Source organism: Octopus bimaculoides, chromosome 10, assembly GCF_001194135.2.
Source record: "Octopus bimaculoides isolate UCB-OBI-ISO-001 chromosome 10, ASM119413v2, whole genome shotgun sequence".
In the NCBI taxonomy this organism is placed as follows: domain Eukaryota; kingdom Metazoa; phylum Mollusca; class Cephalopoda; order Octopoda; family Octopodidae; genus Octopus; species Octopus bimaculoides.
In genome coordinates this window covers 88,071,372-88,081,399 of record NC_068990.1, presented here as the reverse complement: position 1 = coordinate 88,081,399, position 10,028 = coordinate 88,071,372, and the positions used below count along the sequence as shown (strand labels likewise).

Below are 10,028 nucleotides of genomic sequence, written 5' to 3'. Positions count from 1 at the left end.
ACTTAATAAGATAAGTGATAACCAACCACCTATAAAGATAGGTGGTCTATTAGACGAATGAAATGGTGTAAATCCTTACACATGCTCTACATGAGTGGTTCCCAGGTATTTTTGGGCTGTTGCCCCCTTGACGTCCAGGTGACATTCCTAGCACCCTCACCCTAACTAACCATTACAAACATAGACTGCTTTCTGAAGCAAATTCAAAGCAACTGTATTTCACAAGTAAAACTTAAGCTAACCCTTTATTTTGTTATGAATTACTACTCATTGCCCCACTTTTCTTCAATGCCCACTTTGAACCTCCCACCAGCCACAGGGGTGGACAATACTGTCCACTTTGGGAACCACAGCTCTACATGTATAAAGGTGAATAATGATTATCATTGTTTTAACAACGGTGTAAGGAAGGGCATCCAGCTGTAGAATCCATTCTCAATCTGATTGGAACCTGGTGTGGCTCTTTGGCTTACTGTCTAACCCATGCCAGCGATGAAAACAGGCGTTAAAGGATTATGAAAGCTGTGTATATTAGTAATTTGAGACAGTAAATTCTTCAGATGGTTTTCATATTTATATTTCATATTTATATTGGAAATCACTTAATTGAAATGTTGATCAATATAAGTGTTTAATATGCTGTTATTTTAATTTTTCAGTGATGCGAAGAAACCTGTAGCGTGAGTATTACCTTGTTGATATGTAGTTGAGTATGTGAAAGGTCATTGTGTATGGATGTTTGACTCTGGGTAAAATCATGGGTTCGATTCTTGAACTGGGCAGTGCATTGCTTAAATCTATTCAGCTGTAATGGGTAATAAGAAATTACAAATAAATTTAATAAGATAAGTGATAACTAACCACCTATAAAGATAGGTAGTCTCTTAAGAGTAATAAAGTCGTGTAAATCCTTACATATGCTCTACATTATTGGTTCCCAGGCATCTTTGGGCTGTTGCCCCCTTGACGCCCAGACGACATTCCTTGCACCCCCACCCTAACAATCAGACTGCTTTCTGGAGCAAATTCAAAGTAACTGTATTTCACAAACTTAACCTAACCCATTATTTTGTTTTTATATGAATCACTACCAATTATTGCCCCGCTTTTCTTCAATGTCCACTTTGAAACTTCCACTGCTGCCAGGGGGGTGGGGTGGAATGTGCAATACTGTCCACTTTGGGAACCACAGCTCTACATGTATAAAGGTGAATAATGATTATCATTGTTTTAGCAACGGTGTAAGGATCGGCATCCAGCTTTAGAAACCATTCTCAATCTGGTTGGAACCTGGTGTGGCTCTTTGGCTTACTGTCTAACCCATGCCAGCGATGATAACAGACGTTAAAGGATTATGAAAGCAGTGTATTTTAGTAATTTGAGACCGTAAATTCTTTAGATGGTTTTCATATTTATATTGGGTTGGTGCATAATTATTGCAGCTTAGTTTGAAGAAATTTAATGCCACAAATACATCTTTAAATGATGGCCTGACTGTCTGCCAAGCAAATGGTGAGCATTAATTGAAGTAGATGGTAAATCATCATCATCATCATCACCGTTTAACATCTGCTCTCCATGCTAGCATGGGTTGGACGATTTGACTGAGGACTGGTGAAACCAGATGGCTACACCAGGCTCCAATCTGATCTGGCAGAGTTTCTACAGCTGGATGCCCTTCCTAACGCCAACTACTCAGAGAGTGTAAATATGCTCCAGAATAATCATTTAAAGATGTTTTTGTTGAATAAATTTTGCCAAAAAAATGCTGCAATAATTATGCACCAGCGCAAATATATTGTATATCACTTAATTGAAATGTTGATCAATATAAATGTTTAATATGCTATTATTTTAATTTTTCAGTCCTGTGAAGAAAACTAGAACGTGAGTATTACCTTGTTGATATGTAGTTGAGTATGTGAAAGGTCATTGTCTATGGATGTTTGACTCTGGGTAAAGTCATGGGTTTGATTCTTGAACTGGGCAGTGCATTGCTCAAATCTATTCAACTGTAATGGGTAGTAAGAAATTACAAATAAACTTAATAAGATAAGTGATAACCAACCACTTATAAAGATAGGTGGTCTCTTAGAGGAATGAAGTGGTGTAAATCCTCACACATGCTCTACATCAGTGGTTCCCAGGCATTTTTGTGCTGTTGCCCCCTTGACGCCCAGGTGACATTCTTAGCACCCTCACCCTAACTAACCATCACAAATATAGACTGCTTTCTGAAGCAAATTCAAAGTTACTATATTTCACAAATAGAACTTAAGCTAACCCTTTATTTTGTTTTTATATGAATCACTACCAATTATTGCCCCGCTTTTCTTCAATGTCCACTTTGAACCTTCCACTGCTCCCAGGGGGGTGGAGTGGAATGGGCAATAGTCCACTTTGGGAACCACAGCTCTACATGTATAAAGGTGAATAATGATTATCATCGTTTTAACAACGGTGTACGGAAGGGCATCCAGCTTTAGAAACCATTCTCGATCTGATTGGAACCTGGTGTGGCTTACTGCTTTTCAGTCAAACTGTCTAACCCATGCCAGCGATGAAAACAGACGTTAAAGGATTATGAAAGCAGTGTATTTTAGTAATTTGAGACCGTAAATTCTTTAGATGGTTTTCATATTCATATTGGGTTGGTGCATAATTATTGCGGCTTAGTTTGAAGAAATTTAATGCCACAAAAACATCTTTAAATGACGGCCTGACTGTCTGCCAAGCAAATTGTGAGCATTAATTGAAGTAGATGGTAAATATGCTCCAGAATAATCATTTAAAGATGTTTTTGTTGATAAAATTTCGCCCAAAAAACGCTGCAATAATTATGCACCAGTGCCAATATATTGTAAATCACTTAATTTGAAATGTTGATCAATATAGATGTGTAATATACTGTTATTTTTATTTTGCAGTCCTTTGAAGAAAACTAGAACGTGAGTATTACCTTGTTGATATGTAGTTGAATATGTGAACGCTCGTTGTCTATGGATGTTTGACTCTGAGTAAAGTCATGGGTTCAATTCTTGAACAGGGCAGTGCATTGCTTAAATCTATTCAGCTGTAATCGGTAGTAAGAAATTACAAATAAACTTAATAGGATAAGTGATAACCAACCATCTATAAGGATAGGTGGTCTCATAGAAGAATGAAGTGGTGTAAATCCTTACATATGTTCTACATCATTGGTTCCCAGGAATTTTTGGGCTGTTGCCCCCTTGACACCTGGGCAACATTCCTGGCACCCCCACCCCAACTAAACGTCACAAACATAGGACTCTTTTTGAAACAAATTCAAAGCAACTGTATTTCACAAATAAAACTTGACCTATTGAACCCATTATTTTGTTGTTTTTACATGAATAGCCACCCCATTATTGCCCCACTTTTCTTCAACAGTCCCTTGGAACTTTCCACAATGGTATAAAGAAGAGCCTACAGCTGTAGAAGCCATGCTAAATCAGATTGGAACCTGGTGCCGCTCCCTGGCTTACTACTTTTCAGTCAAACCGTCTAAACCATGTCGGCATTGAAAACAGACATTAAATGATTATGAAAGCAGTATATTTTAGTAATTTAAGACAGTAAATTCTTTAGATGTTTTTCATATTTATATAATATTGTAAATCACTTAATTGAAATGTTGATCAATATAGATCTTAAATATGCTGTTATTTTAATTTTTCAGTGTTGCCAAGAAAACTCGAGTGTGAGTATTATCTTGTTCATGTGTAGTTGAGTATGTGAAAGGTCATTGTCTATGGATGTTTGACTCTGGGTAAAGTCATGGGTTCAATTCTTGAACTGGACAGTGGATTGCTCTAATCTACTCAGCTCTAAAGGTACTAACAGGCTACTGAAACAGCCCTCTCTCCCTCCTGCTGATATCCTGGATATTGCCTCTAAAGGGGCTGTGGGGGGATCTGTTTACTCATGACTAGGTACCTAAAATAATTATGCCATACTTGTTGGTAAGTGATGGCTGGCTGTACTTTTATGGAATTAAATAATTTTGTTGACAAGTTATACATATAAAAAATTTCAGAATTATTGAATATTTAAAGCAATACTATGTGGTTAAGTTCTTCCCAACCACATGATTTTCAGTTCAGCCTCATGCAATGACACTTGGACAAATGTCTTGTAAGCCCAGTTCAATCACAGCTTTGTGGAAATTAGGTAGTTGTGTGTGCTTGTGTCTCTATCTTGACATCAACCTAGTTGTAAACGTGCTTTACTAATCTGTCGTCCTAATCTGTGAAGATGTTATCTGGCCATAGAGAAATATTACCATACTTGAAAACGGGTGAGGGTTGGTGCTCGGAAGTGGCATCCAATCATAGAAAATCTGTCTTAATGAATTTTGTCTAATCCATGCAAGCAAAAAGACACAAATGTTAATGAGGATTATGAAGATACGTCTTAATTTTAATATAAACATTAGCTATGTAATATTGAAAATTACTTTGTTGTGTTTGTCAATATATGACTGTGATGTCATTTTAATTTTTCAGGGCTGCAAAGAAAACTGGAGAGTGAGTATTATTTTATCAGATTTTTAATTCCGGCTCACCATTCATATTCATCAAAAGCATTCCAACAGTGACTAACTTGTCCTTTCAGAACGTTTTAGAACTATAGAATCCAATGTGTCCTTGTTTAAAACTGTAGGTTAGAGTTTGAGGGATTTGGGACTGTTAGTAGAGGCCTCTGATTGACTCAGGTGTTGTCTTGTTTGTGTAGATAACCATTTTTTAATTGTTAAAGCTCTAGAGCTTAACCATTTAGCATTTAACCTGGCGAAATATTCTACCTGCTTTGTATTCAAACCAGCTAGATCCTGCCTCTCACACCTACCCTACTATATCATTCTCAGTGAGATTTCATAGCTACAAGATAATGTATGATTTATACAAAACAGTTTTAATAAGTAAGCAATAAATTTGGGAGAGTAATCTAAATGCTAAAATGGTTAAGGTGATACTAGAATATCTTGTCCACACTATTGTGTGCAACCTTTACTGTTTCAAGTTCTAGGGCTCATTGGGTTAGTTAAGTTTTTGTAGCATATGAGAGATTATAAGATTCCCACTGAATGGCATGCCAGTCAGTTGTAGGGTTACTCATTTACTGTTGCGTGGGCAGGAGCAGATTCCCACTGAATGGCATGCCAGTCAGTTGTAGGGTTACTCATTTACTGTTGCGTGGGCAGGAGCAAAGTGGAATGCTTGCCCTGTCCAGTCCAAGAATTGAAATCACCATCTTGCATTTGTGAGTGCAGTACCCTAACCAATAGACCTCACACTATCACTCACTCTGTGTTAAACCTTTTTTAACTCCATACACTTTGGCAATATCGAAGCATTGAAACATGTTTATTCACAAACATTCTACATGTTTTCAACAGTAAATTCATTGAAGAATGTGATATATTTACTTTTTAGTTAAATAATACTGAGCACCATGCATTATGAATGCATACCACATAAGAGTAAGGATCATGCCACACAAATTTTATAAACATCTGGAAAGTTAACCCTGTAGCTTTCATTAAAACCTTATTAATCTATACATTATTCCACCAGTCCTCAGTCAAATCGTCCAACCCATGCTAGCATGGAAAGCGGACGTTAAACGATGATGATGATGATGATTATCTGTTCAGCTGATGAGGTCAACTTACAATATCCTGAGTGCTTTATTGTGCTTTTAAAAACAGTCCAAATAATATGCAATATATATGTGTTTTCTAGTTAAATATATTTTAGATGATTATCATCAGTTTAAAATTCTAAATGGTTTATTTGAAATATTGAGTAACAAAAAAAATTTTCAATGTGTACTTTTAATTTTTCAGTGCTGGGAAAAAAACTGATGGGTAAGTGTGATTTTGTTTTCTCATTTACTTATTACATCTTTTGGTATTGTTAATTTAAGCTCTTACGAAGTTATTTCTAAATTCCATGAATATAGTGTTTTTTCTGTATTTTCTCTATCTGAAAATTATTTTTCTTTCCAGTGAAAAAAAAATCCCCAAAGTACCTGAAAGTGTATTGAAGAGAAGGAAAACCAGGAAAGCTCAAGCTATTAAACGAAAGGCTAATATTCTCCAGAAAAAAGCTGTAGGTATCTCTTACTATTCCTTTATCATTTTGCATTCTTTTTAGTGGAGATGGTTTTATTAGAACTAGATATTGATGTTGAAAAGGGAAAATTGTTTTTGATTAAAAATTGAACAGTAATTTTTTTAATTTTTTTTTTTTTATTAAAATCTGTTAAAATGTAGTCTAGATATTTATAAAAATATTTTAATCTCTCTTTAGTGGTTATGTAACTCAACTGTAAGGAATTATTGATTTATAAACTGAAACAGGTGAATGAATGTTAAATAGTTGTTAGCTTATATATGCCATCTGAATATTTTTTCACAGATGAATGGCAAAAGAGTTTTCTCTTCCCAATTCTAGTTTTAAGACAGTAGAGTGATCCAATAATTAATCTTTCACTTCAGAAACTCAAGAAGAAGAAGATAACAATCTTTCATCGAGCTGAGAAATATGTAAAAGAGTATCGCATGCAGGCACGTGAGGAGATCAGGCTGCGTCGTGAAGCTCGCCGAGCTGGAAACTATTATGTTCCCAGTGGTGCAAAATTGGCTTTTGTCATAAGAATTAGAGGGTATGTTACTACAAAAAGATTACTTCAAATTCTTAACTCCTCATTGTAACAGCTTATTTTTTTCTCTTGATTTTGGGTGAAGATTGGGGTTTTGGAGAACTATATGGTGTATATGAGTGTTTTACATTCTACATGATAGTGAGACGTGAGCCCTGAATGCAGAGGACATGTGAAGGTTAGAAAGGAATGAGGCTAGTATACCCTGCTGGATTTGTATACATAAGTATACATGTCTGATGGTGCTAATGTTTTGAGAGAGAAGTTAGGCATGGGAATTAATGGCTGCGTGTAAGAGAAGACTGCTGGTTTGATCATGTGACGAGGGTTGCTGACAGCTCCATAAAGAAGTGCCGATCTCTCAAAGTAAATGTAAAGTGTGGAAGTGGGAGACCCAGGAAGACATGGGACGAAGTACTGAAGAATGATCTCAGGACTCTGGACTTGTCAGGTGAGATGAAAGAAGACCAAGATGCCTGACACCTTCCTGTGCTCAAGTAAACCGGTATTCCACAGCAGAACTGTTAGGACTGGTCTCCATGGTGGTGAAGATTGACCTGCAAGGCTGGTGCCACTTAAAGGCACCCAGCACAATCTTGTCAAGTGGTTGGTGTTTGGAAGGGCATCCAACTATAAAAATTATGCCGAGTCAGACTAGAGTCTGATGCAACTTCCCTGCTTGCCAGCATGGACAACAGACGTTAAATGATGATGATGTAAGGAAAAGTGACTTCCTGTATTAAAGAATAAAGCAATAGACTTGGTGCAGAACTAGCTCAACATTTGTAATCTTAAGTTCTATGTATCTAGCAGAAGCAATTAATTTTCAGTCTAAACTGTAAATAACATGTATGTGAAGGCTGCAAAATCTGAACTAGTCAGTATATTTGCTTATCTTCCTGTATCTCCACCACTTTCAACCACCTTTTAGTCCACAAATTTCAATTCCTGTGGACCTAATTTTTTTTAATCTACTGTTGATATCTGCATGGAATATGGTTGTTAAATGTTGATGATTATTTTAGAATTTAAGTGAAACACATAAGGTGTGTTAGAAAGGGTTAATGCTACCTTACAACACTATTAATAACTCCAACTTTTGATGAAATGTAATGTTCCTATTTCAGTTTCCTATATTTCATGTATGTTATCTCATATTTCTATTTTCCAGTATCAATGGAGTCCATCCACGACCCAGAAAGGTAATGCAGTTGTTTAGGCTGAGACAGATTAACAATGGTGTCTTTGTCAAAGTCAACAAAGCAACTTTACAGATGATCAAGATTTGCGAACCTTATATCACTTGGGGGTAAGCAGCCATCCAGGCATGTTATCATTCGTGTGGTGTGATTTTCATTTTAACTTCAGCATGAGCACTACTAATGTTGCTTGTGTCAGTAAAATGTGAGTGTTCGATTTTGCACAGCATTTTATAATTGACAACTGTGAACAGAATTATGTGTAGTTTGCTTCTAAAGTAAGCAAAAAGTAACAGCTATCAAATGTCAGAAGGAAAAAGATAACATAGAAAAAAGTCATTAAAAAAAAATTGTAACTCTATTTCCGAAAAGGAAATTACTTTCATGCCGACTCAGTATTTCAATCATGGAGGAAAGGAATCCACTTTTTTATGTCGTAAGTTTGCTTAATAAACTGCAAAGAAAACACACATAGATGGTGTAAATAGGAACACTTTTGACAGTTTTTTCTCGAATGAGGCTAAAGTTACACAGAAGAGGTGTTGAATAACATGAGCTGACAAAATATCCTTTGAAGGTTATCAGTTGACTAAGTGAGAATATCTTTTTATGGATATACGGAGAGGCAAATAAATTACAAATATATTTTGCCTGATGTGGGATCGTTTGATCATATTAAAATACATTTATCTTGTCGCTTTGAATAAGCTTGTTTTATCTTGATTTTGACATGGATTTTTTTTTTGTTATTGTTAGGTACCCTAACCTGAAGAGTGTTCGTGAATTGGTCTATAAAAGAGGATATGGTAAAATAGAAGGACGACGTATTCCATTGACTGATAATGCTCTCATTGAAAGGAAGCTTGGTAAGTAAATTTTAGCACTCTCTCTTTCTACAAAGGCAGCAAATTCCCTCTAACATAAAAACATTTTGTTATTAAATTTTAGTTACAGTAAACATGTGTAGTAGCATATTGTCACCAGTTCCTGTTAGTACTTTTTGTTTGGTCATTTCCACTTACTGTTTCTGAAGTCATGGTTTTAAGTTCATTTATGCTGCGTTGCACTTTGGGCAAACGTCTTTTATAATGCTGGTCTGACCGAATCCTTGTTAGTGAATTTAAAAGACAATCTGAACAGACATCCATATTGTGAATTATATATACATGCACATAAAGCATCCAATTGACTGTATAAAGCATTAAATAGAATTGCTTTGTGGTTACTTTGGCTTGTTGTGCTTTGAATGTGTTGAGTTAAAAGGATAGTATTTTAGTGATAAATATTTTGATTGTACAAATATTGATGTATTTTGTTTTAAATTTGTTTGATAATCTCTTTGATCCACTTGATTATTTATGATATATTATGGTTTTTTTCCTTCTTTTAGGTCGCTTTGGTATCATTTGTATGGAAGATTTAATCCATGAAATCCACACTGTTGGCAAACACTTCAAATACGCTTCCAACTTCCTATGGCCATTCAAGTTAAACAATCCACGAGGTGGCTGGGTGCGCAAATACAACCACTATAATGATGGAGGTGATTTTGGCAACAGAGAGAACCAAATTAATCCCCTTCTCAGAAAAATGACATAAAAGAGAAACTTGTAATAAATTTCACCAGGTTAACTAAAATGGTCTCTTTGTTTTTTTTAATTCTCTCTTTATCTCTTCAGCTGAGCTCATGATCTGGATTTAATCTTTACTTCGTCTCCTGCCATGGCAACAAATAATAAGCCAATAAACTACCACTATTCTTTTAACAACCATAACCATATGTTTATGAAAGACCCAATATAGAAATACATGCAAATGATCTGCTTGGACAAAGTTTTGCTCTCCTCTAAACTCCAGAGCAAACCATTTGTTTCTATCATGAGAGCTGTACTCAAGTGAAAGGTCAATTTTCTCAGATAAGGGTTTAAGTGAATTGAATCAGGGACCATAAGTCTACAGCTTTCTAAGGTAAGAGTGTGACCCGAAAGATCACAATTTTTCAAAGCAAGAATATAGTTAATTGAATCAAATCCATTGTTGCTAGAGTAGTTGAATTAAAGTAATTTTAGTAGTCCTTGAAGTCAAGGACATTGCAGTGGTTTTTGTATGGTTTGTAATGTATCAATTTTAGAATAAAGTGCT

General features: G+C 35.6%; 1 protein-coding gene across 1 annotated transcript in view; it reads left to right on the top strand.

The window, feature by feature from the left end:
- The window catches only part of LOC106884433 (60S ribosomal protein L7), a gene marked incomplete at its 5' end in the record, with an annotated part of 13,873 nt that extends 4,349 nt beyond the window's left edge, over nucleotides 1-9,524 (top strand). Inside the window, 11 exons of the mRNA XM_052970985.1 lie at nucleotides 660-680; nucleotides 1,867-1,887; nucleotides 2,928-2,948; nucleotides 3,701-3,721; nucleotides 4,527-4,547; nucleotides 5,870-5,890; nucleotides 6,032-6,134; nucleotides 6,524-6,690; nucleotides 7,859-7,996; nucleotides 8,643-8,752; nucleotides 9,277-9,524. Coding sequence (XP_052826945.1) covers nucleotides 660-680; nucleotides 1,867-1,887; nucleotides 2,928-2,948; nucleotides 3,701-3,721; nucleotides 4,527-4,547; nucleotides 5,870-5,890; nucleotides 6,032-6,134; nucleotides 6,524-6,690; nucleotides 7,859-7,996; nucleotides 8,643-8,752; nucleotides 9,277-9,485 — 853 coding nt within the window. The remainder of the gene's footprint in view (nucleotides 1-659; nucleotides 681-1,866; nucleotides 1,888-2,927; nucleotides 2,949-3,700; nucleotides 3,722-4,526; nucleotides 4,548-5,869; nucleotides 5,891-6,031; nucleotides 6,135-6,523; nucleotides 6,691-7,858; nucleotides 7,997-8,642; nucleotides 8,753-9,276) is intronic.
- Nucleotides 9,525-10,028: the final 504 nt, after the last annotated feature.